General features: G+C 35.4%; 1 protein-coding gene across 1 annotated transcript in view; it reads left to right on the top strand.

Moving 5' to 3' along the window:
- Window positions 1-265: 265 nt before the first annotated feature.
- Window positions 266-15,776, top strand: part of LOC143440324 (sulfotransferase 2A2-like) — a 31,716-nt gene continuing 16,205 nt past the window's right edge. The window contains exons 1-3 of the mRNA XM_076926992.1: window positions 266-517; window positions 1,592-1,800; window positions 3,516-3,642. Coding sequence (XP_076783107.1) covers window positions 385-517; window positions 1,592-1,800; window positions 3,516-3,642 — 469 coding nt within the window. The 5' untranslated portion in view covers window positions 266-384. The remainder of the gene's footprint in view (window positions 518-1,591; window positions 1,801-3,515; window positions 3,643-15,776) is intronic.

The raw sequence follows: 15,776 nt of genomic DNA, 5'->3' as shown, positions 1-15,776 counted from the left end.
TTCTGTATATTCTCTGTCACTTTAAAAATTTTGCACATTAAAAAATCATTCGGAAAGCTAAATTGTATTAGAAGACATTTTAAATTAACCTGAATCTCTATGTCCAATTACTTCTTACTGAGATTCTGGTTTGGGGTCATGAACTCTGGTTCACAAATCCTGCAGAATGATCTTTGTATGAATTCAAAATTGCTTAATACAGTAACCTTTGACTGTGGGTTACAATATTTATTTCTTCCTGTTAGTAGCTAGTTTCACAACACACTGGAGAATGTTAATGATTTTTTTTACCTACATTATAAATTTTAACTTTCAGCATTTGCTATAAGCTGAAGAGGTGGCCAGGGCTAGAATCCTAACAGCACCTACAAAGAGAAATTCATAATGTCAGACTATATGTGGTTTGAAGGAGTACCTTTTCCTGACATAGAATTTCAAAAAGAAATTTTGGAAGATGTTTGTAATGAGTTTTTGGTGAAAGAAGAAGACTTGATCCTATTGGCTTACCCGAAGTCAGGTAACTATCATGAGTAAGACTGATTCTGAATTGTATGAGGAATGTTAGGACTTTGATCCTCATTCATTTTGGATGATGAGTAGAGTGTGTTCAACATATCCAAAGTGTAAAATGATTTGTGGTCATGAAGATTTGTTTTTCTGCCACTCAGAGAAAGACCTGTCCTTGGACGAATGTGAGCAGAGGTGATCAACTATGGCACCAGAACAATGATGATAGACCCTGAGGCAAAATCTGTATTTGCTATCTTTCTCTGTCAGGGAAAGGTAGAAGAAGAGGGAGAGTGATGAGAATAAGCAGAATAGATAGCACCAAGAGATAAAGGCATGTTTGTGAGTATACGTAGAGGAGAGGATAGTGCCAGGTAGAATGATGATGGACCTTGTTCAGGAAGAGGAAAGAGTCTGAAAACTCAAGAGACCAAGAAGAATTTTATTGTGGTTTGGGGAATGGATGTTTGCTGTGTGGAAAAAGCAGTGAACACTGGGTAAGGATTAGGTTGCTGACAGAGAAAGCACAATGACACAGAAAGTTCAAAGGCAGTTGGAATACAGGAAAAAACAACCAGACAGTAACTCAGAGAAAGAAGCTAGAAAAACATTCACTGACAAATGAGCACATAAACACAAATAGAAGTGTGTGTGGTAAGTATACACAAGGAAATTTATTCACCTTAAAAAGAATATGTACTCACTTATACACTACAACATGGGTTCATCTAAATGGCAATGAATTAAACTAAATGATGTAGTCTCAGAGGGCAGATGATATGATTACATCACTGAAATATCTGGGATAGCCAAATTCATTCCACCAGAATGTAGAATGATAATGATACAGGGCTGTAGGTCAGTGTTTACTAAATTTAGGATCTCACTTTTGCAAAATGAATCTTTGAGAATATGCTGAGTGAGTAATATAATTTGTACTTACAGCATGTGGACATTGTGAACACCACAATTCTGTGTGCTTGAAAATGGGCAGCACTGTAAACTGTATGTGCATATATTCTACTTAGGGCTTTTTCACAAGTACTCTTGAAATGAGTGACTGTCACTTTTCCTTTTCATTCAGGAACAAACTGGCTGGCTGAGATTGTCTGCTTGATTCAAACTAAGGGAGATCCCAGGCGGATCCAATCTATGCCCAACTGGGATCGTGTCCCCTGGCTAGAGTCTAAGAAAGGATATCCTGTATTAATACATAAGGAAGAACCACGACTCATGAAATCCCATCTTCCCATCCATCTTTTCTCCAAGTCTCTCTTCAGTTCCAAGGCCAAGGTCAGTGTCCAGTGGCTGAGATTTTATTTGACCAAATACTCTTTGAACTTATTTTACCATGACAGGCCTGGTAGATCTTGCAGAAATGTGAAGGTTGGATTCTCATGTACTAGGTTATACTGATGCTTCTTCACCTCATACTAAATAAGAGTACCAGAATGTGGACCATCACACAGTGATCTTGGGCAGCTTTAAGTAATAAAGGAAAATACCACACTAGAACATTCAGGAAAAAAATTATATGCTAAGCAGAGTTCAAACTATCATGTATAATTGATATTACTGTATTACTTTCATCAAAGTCAATGAGCCAATCTAAATTATAACATATACTCCAAGTTCTGTGGGTGAATCACCTAAGACACAGTTGCTCAGTGGGGAAGCAGCCTGACCAGGAATCAGTGTTCAAAGGGCAGTTGTACATACAGTGTCATGCTGTCTCTAGCTGTCTATTGAGATCAGTACCCACAGGAATCTACCATGAAACTGAAAGAGAATCACTAGAAGAAATCAGAGATATTCAGGGTCTGACCTATCATAGCTCCTAGTTAGTAAGAAATTTCTTTGTAAGTCCTTCCAACATAGAATCTGTAAATAGTTTATGTTTGAACTAAAAAGACAAATTTAGAATAATCTCTCTTTAAAATGTCACAGTGAATTTATAACCATTCACATATATGCATGTGTCTTATCTGAATTTGGGAAACATATGGCTGAGAAGACTGTAGCCTAAATAGATGAGTTCTAGAATAATTGGTATAAATATAAGTTCCTTTTATTAAGAATGATTACATTTGTGGCTGGGGAGATGGATCCATGGTAAAGAGCACTAACTGCTCTTCCAGAAGTCCTAAGTTCAATTCCCAGCAAACACATGGTGGCTCATGATCAACTATAATGAGATCCAAAGTTTTCTGTTGTGTTGGAAGACAACGACAGTGCACTCATATACATAAAATAAATAAATCATTTCAAAAATAACAATTTTTAATTTATTTGTTGTATGTTTTGAAATTATAATAATAAAATATATTTATATGCATCATTTCCCCCTTCTTTTTCCAACCAAAACACATTAATATATTTTTCTTTTCTCTCTTTCAAATTTATGGATTTTTTTCATTAATTTATGTTGCACACACACACACACACACACACACACACACACATATATATGTGTGTGTGTATGTATACACATGTATATGTACACACATACATATATATATTTTTTAAATGTATTCTGTTTACATATTCTTAAATAGATATATATTCATCTATTTCTACTATGTAGAATATATTCATAAGTAAATAAATAATCAATATATTCCTAAATAAATCTATATAATCTGAAATCTTTCAGTACAATCTTCTCAGTCAGTACAATATTAATTGTATGCATATTATATTGGTAGAGCATTTGGTGTTGGATAACAAATTATTATTGTGATCTTTACAACAGTCGAATCAGTCTGTTTTGGTTTTTTTTCTTACACTCTTAATGATCTAGTCATTTTGCTGTTTCATTTTTATAAATAAAATTAGAAAAGAGGAATTATGACTATATATTTATTACTCATGTATATGTTTTACATAAATAAAGATAAATGTTTTTAGGAACCCTTGCATATTTTACTGACCTTTCTTATAAACTATGCCAGTTAAAAGGTGAGGAATGACTATTGACCTTAATCTACATTTTTTTTTTTCCATTTAAGGTTATCTATCTCATCAGAAATCCCAGAGATGTTCTTGTTTCTGGTTATTTTTTCTGGGGTAAGGCAAATTTTGTGAAGAATCCAGAGTCACTGGAGACTTATTTTGAATGGTTTCTCAAAGGCAATGGTGAGTATCCTGTGAAAAATATGAGATGGGGGAAACTCAGAGACATTTATATTATTAATTAATTTAGTTATTCATGTTATATCCCAATATGCAGCACCTCTCTCCTCTTAATATGCCCCTCCCTCAGATCCTTTCCCCATCCCCCTCTCCTCAGAGAAGGGATAGGTGCCCACAGAGTATCTCACCTCCATGACACATCAAGTATCTGCAGGACTAGGTACATCCTCTCCCACTGAGGCCAGACAAGGCAGCCAGCACGGGGAATGGGATCTACAGTCAGGAAACAGATTCTCACACAGCCCTGGCTCTAGTTGTTAGGGGACCTGCATGAAGACCAAGCTGCACATCTGCTACATATATGAAGGGGTTCTTTGTCTACTTCATGATAGCTTTTGGTTGCTGGATCAGTCTCTGAGAATGCCCAATGCTCCAGGTTAGTTGACTATGGTGGTCTGCCTCTGGAGTTCTTATCCTTTTTGGGTCCCTCAATTGTTTTCATAACTCTTCCACAATACTCACAGAGATCTACCTAATATTTGTCTGTGGATTTTTACATCTGGTTTAGTCAGCTTCTGGGTGGAACCTCTCAAAGTATAGTTGTTCTAGGCTCTTGTCTGAAAGCATATCTGAGTATCAATAATAGTGTCAGGAATTTTTTCTTGCCCATGATGTGTACTTCAATTTTGTCCAGTTATTGATTGCCCATTCTCTTGGTCTCTGCTCCATCTTTGTCCCTGTAGATATTGTAGGCAGGACACCTCTGGGCAAAAGGTTTTGTGGATGTCTTGCTGTCTTTATTGTTCCACTGGAAGTTCTACCTGGCTATAGGAGGTGGCACTGCAGACTCCATAACAACTACTTTGAAGTGTCTCAGATAGAGTCACCACCATAGAGTCCCTGGAGTCTCCCAGTTCCAGGTCTCAGAGACTATTTAAAAAAAAAAAGACAAAGTGAGATATAGCTTATGTTGGCATGGAACTCTCTATAGAGCCAGGGATAACCTTGAAGCTTGGCTCCTCCTCTGCTACCTCTTGAGTTCTAGGACTACAAGCATCTATTGTATACTTAATAATTTGGTGCAGAGGCTCAAACACACAATTCCATGTGGGTTACCTAATTTGTCTAAATATCTAGCCATTTAGTATCTCCTGTAGGCTTCATTTTATCCTTCTATATTTAACCAGTCTGTGGGCCCAAGGCTCATCACCATTTCAAACCTGATTCTGAAGTCTTTTTGTTCTCACAAAAAGCTTTCTGTACACCTCCAGAGTACAGAAAAAGCTTGCCCCATGATATACAATTTCAGCACCATTTGGTGTATCTAGTCTTTCCAGACATAATGTAGATGCATCAGTCTTCATTTGAGTAAGAAATGCCCCACATAGGCTCCCAGGTTTCCCACTTGTTTCCCAGCTGGTGGTGCTTTTCCAGAATGTTTATGAGGCACAGCCTTCTTGGAGGAAGTATTTAATTCAAGGTGGGCTTTGAGAAGTTAAATTCTTAAGCAACTTCCAATGTACTCCCTCTGCTTCTTGTTTGGAACCAAGAAAATGAAATCCCAGCTTCCTGTTCCTATAGCTTCCTGTTCCTATAGTATATATATATCGTATATATATACGATAGACAAGCTGTTTCTTCCTTAATTTTTCTTTGTTCATGGTGTTTTATCATAGCAACAGAAAAAATCAAATGTTGTTTTCTTCCTACCATGGTTCTCATTTGTGGATTTACTTAGTCTTTTTTGGAATGGCTTCTTATACATCTTATACATTAGCTTGACCATCCACCATGTTGTTAAAATGCATCATTCTAGATACTGTAAATCCTACTCTCTTATTGGTCTTAAAAATATTTTCAAAAGCAGGAGAAGGGATTATTTATACTTTGTTTTTATATAAATTTTAAAAAAATGTATTGATTACATCAAATAAAGAGTTTATTAATATTTCCATGCATGTGTACATGTATTTTGATAACAATAATAGCCCACTATCATTCTTGACTTTTTCCCATTCTTGCTTATCCTGTTCCTTTTCCCAACTAGCTCTCTTTTCTACTTTCATATTTTTTTCTTGATGTGTTTGATTTTGACCCAGTAAGTTCCACTGGGGTTGCTTCCTAGAGCAAAGGCAAGGAGTCATTTGCAGAAACATGGGAACCTTACCAGTAGTTACTCTACTGAAAAAAATCTCCAGCAATCACTAACATTCTATAGATGCTGGAAGGAGGGGGTTCTAATGAGTCCTGCTCCTACCTACATTTAACTGCCTATAAATCCTCAATAAATGGATAGGTGTTTCGAAGTACCTCTTCTCTCCTTCATAGACTATTGAAGAATCCAGTTTTTTGAGGCTTTGAGCAGTAATCATAGCTACTTTGAGTTCAAGAGTGCTGTAGCTATGTCATTATAGAAGACAATATTCCACACCATTCTACTCCATCTTTAGGCTTTTAAATTATTCTCATCCCTTCCTTCTTGGTGTTTCTTAAGACTATATGGTGGGCTATAGATGACTCATTTATGGAGACACCGAAAGGGCACTTATTTTCAGCATGTTGGCTAGTTTTGAGTCTCAAATTACCACTCCCAAATACAAGAAGCATCTTTCAATCAAGACATATAAGAAAACAAAGCATGGATATTTAGAAGACAATTTGATGTTCATATCATGTCCATTTAGCAGAATAAAAATGACAGCTTAAACACTAAGATCTATTCCACTCCCAACATAGGTGCTTGACCATGTTAGCTAGACTAACTCTGAACTCTTTTAAGTAACAATCAAAAAATGGCTATTTACACCATACCCTAACAGCTATTATTGACCAGTGAGCAGATCTTGTAAGGCTGGTTGAAGTATAGATCACAGTGTTCACAGCAGAGTAAGTGTGGATGACAATATCCTAAAAACAAGCTTCATCACACTGTGAGGGCTATTCAGCAGAAAGGCATAGTCTAAACCACTTACAGCTTGCTTTCCTTATGTTCAATGATTACCATATAAGGATGTCATTAGAAATAGTGTCTTACCAACTAGTTTTTGTGGGCAACTGACAACAGTGACAATTGCCTGTAGTGTTTGAATCCTCAGGCATTTTCCAGGAAACAACTCCTAGGGAGGTTTCCCACCACTAGCAATGGATATTTTATTTAAGAACCTATAACTTCTACAAGCAGTATTTTCTACCTATGCAAGGTACCTTGACTAATATATTAATAAGTTTCAAACTGAGATTCCATAAGGCATTTTCATATATTTTTGTTTTGATTCATTATATCCTTCATCTTACCATCCCATCCTTGCATATGCCTACCACCTCATTGTCACATTCATTCCCTCCACTTCCATACTATGTGTTCTGGAATGTCTCTTTCCTTAAGGTGTCCTTTTCTTGTTCTCCTTCTAATGGCCTCTTTCTAGCATTCTTTTCTTTATATGCACTTCAAATTAAACACACTTAGATTACATCTAGGATACATATATGACTGAACATATACTATTTTTCTATCTGTGCCTGGGTTACCTCATTAAGTACATTTTCCAGTTCCGCCTACTTTCCTAGGAAGTTCATGATTTTTTTCTTTTTTTATTGGATATTATATTTACATTTCAATTTTTATCTCCTTACCATTTTGTGGCTTGAGCAGACACCCAGCTGATCTGCTCCCATGTGGACATGAGACACCCTAGAGAGGCCACTGACCTCAGAGCAGGGGACACCATATCCCAAGACATCCTAGAGGAGCCACTGTACTCAGAAGTTCATAATTTTATTTTTATAATTAAATGTCATTTTATTGTGTGATCAGCCACAGAGGCTGAACCTGTTTTCTAGCTATTACAAGTAGCATTGTAATGAGTACAGATGTCCGACTACCTTTTAGTAGTATATTCTTAAGTACATTGGAGTATAAACCTAACGACATAGTAGCATACACCTAAGTGTGTATTATCATACACCTATGTACATAGTAGTGTGCCCTTAAGTATACAGTAGTGTACATTTACGTATATAGTATTATACATCTAAGTATGTAGTAGTATACACCTAAGTACATGCTAATACACACCTAGATATATAGTAGTATATACCCAAATAATTTGAGTATAATTAATATTGGATAACTGGGTCACATGGAAATCTGTTTTCAGCTTTTTGAATAAAGTCCAAAGTGATTTCAATAGTGACTGTGTGAGTGTGCATTCCCACCAATGTTTCTCTTCCCCAACATTTTCTTCTTAAAACTTTTTAAAAATGTTATAAAATTTATTTAAAATTTTTATTATAAAGAAACTTCAAATAAATAAATAAATACCTCAAAACTAATGATACTCAAATTCCATACAATTTTCTGAAATTATATATAGTTAGAATTCATATTCAAAAAGAAGCTGTAATGCTGCACATTAAGTGTTACACTTTCATTATCACCTCAATTCACCCTATTATCTACCACCAAAACCACAACTCTGTGACAGACTTAGAATAAAAACAACAGTTAGCCATATATTCCCTTTCAATAGTTTTGCTAATTAGCTGCATATAATCCTTTCTCATCCCTTTATATTTAGATTTTCTTTCCTTTTCTTAAGGCTTCATACACATTTTGTCTTTTTTTTGACAATGGGCATTCCACCTGGAGTAAGATGAGCTCTCAGTGTAGTTTTTGCATTATTTCCCTGATGGCTAATAACATTAAAACATTTAAAAATTGGGGATGAGGCATTTGTTTTTCTCTTTTGGGTAGCATTCTTCTGTTCCATGACACAGGTTTTGCTCCAGTTGTTTGTTGTCTTGATGTTGAAATTTTTAAAAATTCTTTGTAGACTCTAGACACACATTTTCTTGAAAAAAGTAACTGGCAAAGGTCTTCACCCATTCTGTATCCTGCATTTACACATGGCTAATGAATTCCTTTGGTTCATAAAAACCTTTTAATTCAGCAAGGTCCTACATGTCCACTATTGGCTTTGTTTTCAGAGTGGGATGAGTCCTATTAAGAAAGTTCTTACCTGTGCCTTTATACTACTTTTTTCTTTAGCAGTTTCATAACTTCTCTTGAGGTTTTTGAATCACTTGTGATTGGTGTGTGTGTGTGTGTGTGTGTGTCTGTCTGCCTGTTTCAGTATGTTTGCAGGATGAGTAATTAGAACCTAAACTCACTCTTCTACATATAGCATTCCAGTTTCCAAAGCACCATTTACTGAAGATCTTATCTTTTCTAAAAGTATATTTTTGTCATTTTGTCTAGTATAAAGAGCCTACAATTGTATTAACTTATGTCTTGGTTTTCTACCTATTAATCTCTATGTCTGTTTTTGTAAGAGTGCAATGTTTTTTTAATTACCATATCTATGTAGTATAACCTGAAATAAGGAACTTTTTTTTTCCAAAATTGGTTTACCTATCTGAGGGATTTTTTTTTTTTTTGCTTTCGTATAAATTTATTATTGAATTTGTTCTTTGAAAATTTCATACATATATAAATTACATTCTGATTATTGAAACCCCTCACCCTCTCTAATCTCCCTCAGTCTTTATTAACCACCATCCCCCTATATTTCTCTTTTAAAGCATTCATATCAATTTATCTTGGTTATACCCACCAGTATAACCAAGATCAGGATCATCTGTAAGACTGTGGGGTTGAACTACCCACTGAAACCTAGTAGGACCTCAGTAAGTATACAACTGATGACAGTTGTATACCCAAAATTCTGTCACCCAGAATCATTTAGTATCTATCAATTCAGGAGGAATTATTGATGTTCCATGTACCTACTCTCCAACCTGTGATTCACCATTGATAAATGTCAGTCTTGTCAATTGCAAGCAGTTTCAGATGATTTTACTTGATGCATTAACTCTGCCATGCTCACAAGCCAGCATTTTACAGTACTTCTCTCTTTATCTTCCAACTCCTACATTCACTCCATTCTCTCTTCTGCAATAATCTCTGCACATTAGAGGTGATTGTATAATGTACCATTTAGGAATGAGCATTTAACCATTTTGTATGAATTTTAAGATTTTTTAATTCTGTGAATAATTACATTAAAATTTTGATTAGGATTGTTTTGGAACAGTACATTGCTATTAGTAGGATACCCATTTTGGTTTTTTTGTTGTTGTTGTTATTATTTTATTATTTAACTTAATTTCCCTAGTCTTTGAGCAGGAGATTTTCCATCTCGTTTTATCAAAGGGACAAAAGTCTGTATAAAAGTCTTTATAAGATCCAAGAGTTTTCTAGTAAACTCTTTTAGGACTCTTATTGATAGGATTATATCATCTAAAAGTAATGGTACTTTGATATGCACATATTATATATTACATATCATATATCTTATATAATATGTTATATATTATACATCCCTTCCTCTTTGTGTGTGTCTATGTATATGGGGAGTTCATGTATGACCAATTATACAGATGGAGACCAAAGAACAATTTCCACCATGTGGATTTAGGACATTAGGTTTAACTGCAAACACCTTTTCCTCTTGAGCCATTTCACCACACTTTGATGTATCCCTGAATTTATTTAAAAAGTACTTTATCGAGTAGTTATTAGTTGATGTTTATCATAGATTTCAGTCTACACTTTTCTTTTTTATTGAATATTTGACTTATTTTGTATCAACATAATGCATTTAGAAAAATACTAAGAAGTATTTAGAAAAATACTTTAGTTGTGTGCTTTTTTTCTTATATTTTCTTCCATGATCACTGTATTTTTTTATTTTTTTATTTGTTTATTCAAGACAGAATTTCTCTGAATAGCTCTGGCTCTCCTGGAAATCACTCTGTAGACCATGCTGGCCTCAAAGTCAGAAATCTGCCTGCCACAGCCTCCCAAGTGTTGGGATCAAAGGTGTGCTCCTCCACTGCCTGGCATTTTCCTTCTTCTATGGCATAGTTTGAGAACTTTGTTCTCTGAATGAATGTCTTAAAAAATTAACCTGAGATTGAACATTTTAGGTAGATATGTTAATGTTTGAAAACTCATTGCTTATTATAAGCCTGTCTAGTTTTTGAGGTTTATTTTGTTTACTTGTGGAAATGTTTTCCTTGCATATATGTGTTTTTGCTTCCTGTGTCTGGTGCCTAGATTTTAATGGGACATTGTGAACTATTAGGTGGGTAATGGAAACTGAAACTCTATACTGTAGAAAAACAGTGAATGTTTTTACCTGCTAAGCCTTCTCTCCATCTGTACCTGTTTAATTGTTTTAAATGTAATATTAGGTTCATTTTGGTTATATATATATATATATATATATATATATATATATATATATATATATCATATCTTTTAGGTTTTCAAGTTTAGTGGTATATGATTTTTAAGGTAAATTCTAAAAATTTTTTGAATTTCACTTGTGCTATCATAATGAATGACTCCCCTTTTGTGTTCTACTGTATTAGATTTGACATTTTCTACTTCTTTTGGTCAGTTTAGATAAGATTTAATCACCATTTATATTTTGAAGAGAATAACTCTTTTTTGTCATCTGTCTATATTTGTTTTCTTATTACTACTGACTCCTTTTTGTCTAATTTCTACACCAATGTCACTGGCATGTTTCCAGCTACAAAGTTTGGTTTTTGCTTTGTTCTTTTTCCAAATTTCCAAGGTGAATCATTAACTGTTATATTACAAATCTCTGATTTCTTAATGTAGGTACATTGAGCTTTGAATGTTCCTCATAGGGCGGTTTTCATTTTATCTCACAGGTTAAAGGATGTTTTGTTTTCATCTTCATGTGACTGTAGGAATCTTTTTGTTCTTGACTTCTTCATCACTTAGTTGTGAGTTGTTAAATCTCCATGATTTTTTGCATTCTGGAATTTCTCTTTTTATTTATTTGTAGTCATTTCGTTGTTGTTGAGTAGAATGTAATAAACTATTTCAACTTATATTGTTTAAGACTTCCTTTGTATCCTAATATCTATCTACTTGAGTGATAGTTCCATAGGCTGATGAGAACAATGTGTATTCTAAAGTTTTTATATTTAGTGTTTTATAGATGTCTGTTAAACCAGTTTTCTCTGGAACATCATTTAATTTTGTTTACTTTTTAATAAGATGATGTGCCAACCATTCATAATGAGACTAATTTTGTTACTATATATTTACCAGTATTTTCTGTGTTGAACTGCGTGGACCTGTGATTAGGATTGCACTGCCCTCTCAATGCATTATTACTTCAATCAATACAAAGCAACATTTATCATTCCTCAACAGATCTTGGTACAAATCTATTTGATCAGATTGAATCAGCAACATTTACTTGCTTTCTAGTTCCATTTGCCTGGAACACCTTGATGTCATTATATGGACTCATCTATCTTTAATGATAACAGACAACAAATATATGCTTCTCAATTTATTTTTTATGATTTATGTTAACTTTAATTAAGTAAAATGTTTTATATAAGTGGAAGATATATATAAGATGAACTATATATATAACTTATATATATAACTTATATAACTTATATATATAAGATGAACTATAAAAACGTAGTCACTTTGTATTCTTTTTGTGTCACATCAATGGAAATTAGTTTTCAAAAGCTTTGGGAAATTAGAATGTCTTCATTTCTTAAATTCACAAGAAACTGTTATTTAGATTTTCTCTTCAAAATGCTAATGGACACAGTTTTTCTTTACCTAACTCAGAGTGTGAAATCTCTACCTTACTTCTAATGCCATGGCAGAATGGAAAGAATGTGTTCCTCTTTTTCACTCAACTTCCCAGGTTTTTTAACCTGATCTATTCTTTTTATCAGCCATCATTCACACTCATATGTGCCAGAAGCCAAACTCATGAAATTACCTGCTCTTCTGGGAAGCTTAGTAAGTTAAAGTACAAGATTAAGAAAGGATGTTTGTGGTCTCCGGTTCAAGGAACTGGAAGAACATCTGATATTTCCTAGAAATCAGTTAAGATAGTGGGATGGCCTTAAGCAATGATCCTTGCCTGAGCTTCCCATTTTGAGCTGCCTTTATAACCTGCCACTTGAAAATAAAATTTGAGAGCTTGATCAAAACCTTAGACTTGCTCTCCTTCTTTGTGTCTCTTGTCCCTTCATTTTTCTGCCCCCTCCCTAGGTCCTCATTGAATCCCCCACTGGCCAGGATACATATCTTGAGTTATTCTTACCTCACTTTCATCTGGGGGCCACAGAGAATAACATTTACTTTTTTCATTCATGTGATTCATATGTTGTTTCTCCAAAAATTCTATATCAGTCATTAATCGATGGCTTTTCTTTTGTGATGGATATGGTTGCCATCTTAGAAGGCTGTCATTGGCTTAGTTCCTTGGCCTCATCTTGGAAGAACTAAGTCTTCCTTATTTTGTATGACTTAGTTTTGTTTTGGTTTTTTTTTGTTTTTTGTTTTTTGTTTTTGTTTTTTGGATATTTTATTTACATTTCAGATGCCATTCCCTTTCCCCATTTCATCCCCCAGAAAACCTGTATCCCATGAGTCCTTTTCCTTTTTGCTTTTATACACTTTTTAGAAATGTTAATCAAAGACATTAAAAGTTTGGTAATGCTCAATCAGAAGTGTAACCCAATACCCAACCTAGATATATCAACTATCTTTGGCCGGTGAAGACAAATGAACATCTGCCTCCACATTCCCCCTCTCTTTCTCTCTCTTTCTCTCTCTCATCACCTAGTTTCTCCTCTCCTTTTTCTCCTCCTCTCTTTACTCCTTCTCTTCCTCTCGGTACTCCTCCCACCTTAGCCCCTCCTACATATCACCCTTCCTGTTAAAATAAAACTTTTCTCTCAAAATACAATTAGAGCATAATTATGCCAATTTGTACCAGTGAGGTACAAGATAGTCCTAATACCCAGTCCATCATTTTTTGACTAACCAGAACCTCTGTCATCTCTCCTAACTAAAACACTTAGTTATGGACCTGACTTTTTTTCTTGGCTTTAGAATGAATGTCAGCTGAAATCCATCCACTCAAATCTTTTCTTTCAAAGTAAATAGCCAGGATTGGCTATGAGACTATAAGTTTTCAACCCTGTCCAAAATCCAGAATGGCTAAGTTAACTAAAACTATGGGAAGCACAAACCATAGCTTCTAAAACTTAACCAATTTATAGAGACTGCTGAACACCTGGACACTTCCTATACTACAAAATGTTGGAGCATCTGTTTTTCTGCCTTCTGGCCAAGGTTCATCTGACAGACCTTAGTGCTGCAGAATTGTTAAGGGTTGATTACTTTGTCTAGGCAGATATAATCAGTCAACTATTCTGCAAGTGTGTCCTTTTCTGGACAGTAATTTGTCTGTAAATGGAAAGAGGCAATTCTTGCCTAATGGCTGTCTCAACACAACTGGAGTAACTCCAAAGATGCTCAATTTCTTCTTGGAATCCAATACAGGAAGCTCTCAGGAGCAGACAGGTCTCTAATCAAAATGAACATTAATACAGAATTGTTTGTAACATCAATTCTGTGGACTTCTGACATTTTGAAAACCAACTATCCATGTAAGGTAATCTGGACTGTTGTCTGTTAACTCCACTCAGCTATTTCTAAATAAAACATAGAAAACACCCTAACAATAAACTTCAAGCCATGAATTTGCTATAGTCCCTTAACTCACAGACTAGCCATCTCAAATCAGTTAAAAAGGTTAAAGAAAGAGTGGGTCTAAGCCTTGTATTCCTTAATGTGTTATATAGGTACAATGCCTATGAGAGTAACAATATTCATCTCCCTTTTATATCAATAAGAAGCTTGTACCAATGAAAACCTTAAAATTTGTAATCAAAGTAAATTGGTGCCGTTTAAGAATTTATATCTTCATCTTGATACTAATTGTACAGATTTCTACCAATAGGTTATGGCTATGCAATAAATCCTAGATAATCCTTCCTATTCCCACAAACCACTACTTTTACCTAGAAAGATAGCCCAATATTTTCCACCTTAGTCCCCAAGCCCAGGGAATAGGGATGCTGAGTCTTTATTAACTTCTTCAAGCGGATTACGGGGGTTGAGATATTAGAAGAGGGGTAAGGGAAAGAGTGAATTGATAAGCCTCTGATGCTGTGTCTTCACTGAATCCAGATGGAATTCCCAGACCTCAGAGGTGTGAGCAGGTCTGCTCAGATTGCTTGACAAGTAGATACACCAAGGCTGTGTATTCTGCAATATACAATTCTCAAAACAAATTTTACTATCAAGATAATTTTTGAGGGCTGACATTTTATTAAAGATGTTGGTTCTAACAGCTTTTCTTTTTCCCCCTCTTTGATTGAATATAATATTTACATTTCAAATTTTACCCCCTTACCCCATTCCCCCCACCACCCAGAAACCCCTTATCCCATCCCCCCTCCTCCTGGTTCTATGAGGGTGTGTACCCACCTACCTCACACTCCTACCTCCCCACCCTCAGATTTCCCCACACACACACTCTGTGTTCAGCCTTCATGGGAACAAAGATCTCTTCTCCCACCTATGCCCAACAAGGCCATCCTCCCCTACATATACAGTTGGAGTCATGTGTCCCTCCCTATGTACTCCTAGGCTGGTGGTTTAGACCTGGGGAGTTCTGGCTGGTTGGTTTTGTTGCTCTCCTCAAGGGTCCACCAACCCTTCCAGCTCCTTCAGTCTTCTAACTTCTCCATTGGGAACCCTTGATCAGATTAATGGTTAGCTGTGATTATCTGCCTTTGGGTATGTCAGACTCTGGGGGACCTCTAAGGAGACAGCCTTATCAGGGTGCTGTCAGCATGCACTTCCTGTCATTCATATCAGCATCTATTTTTGGTGACTGCACATGGGATGAATACCAGCTGGATGGTCTCCTTACAACTTCTCCTTTAGTTTCTGTCCCACACTTTGTCTCCATATTTGCTCCCTTGGGTATTTTGTTACTCCTTCTAAGTAAGACCTATGCATCCACACTTGTTCTTCCTTCCTCATGAGCTTCATGTGGTCTCTTAGTTGAATCTTTGTTGTTTCAAATCAAAACACCTTTGAGATCCCACCTCATACGAGTCAGAATGGCTAAGATAAAAAATTCAGGTGATAGTATATGCTTGCGAGGATGTGGAGAAAGAACACTCCTTCATTGTTGGTGGGGTTG

The sequence above is a fragment of the Arvicanthis niloticus genome, chromosome 29 (assembly GCF_011762505.2).
Source record: "Arvicanthis niloticus isolate mArvNil1 chromosome 29, mArvNil1.pat.X, whole genome shotgun sequence".
Taxonomy (NCBI): Eukaryota; Metazoa; Chordata; class Mammalia; order Rodentia; family Muridae; genus Arvicanthis; species Arvicanthis niloticus.
The sequence above is the reverse complement of the archived record's forward strand: the minus strand, read 5'-3'. Positions and strand labels throughout refer to the sequence as shown.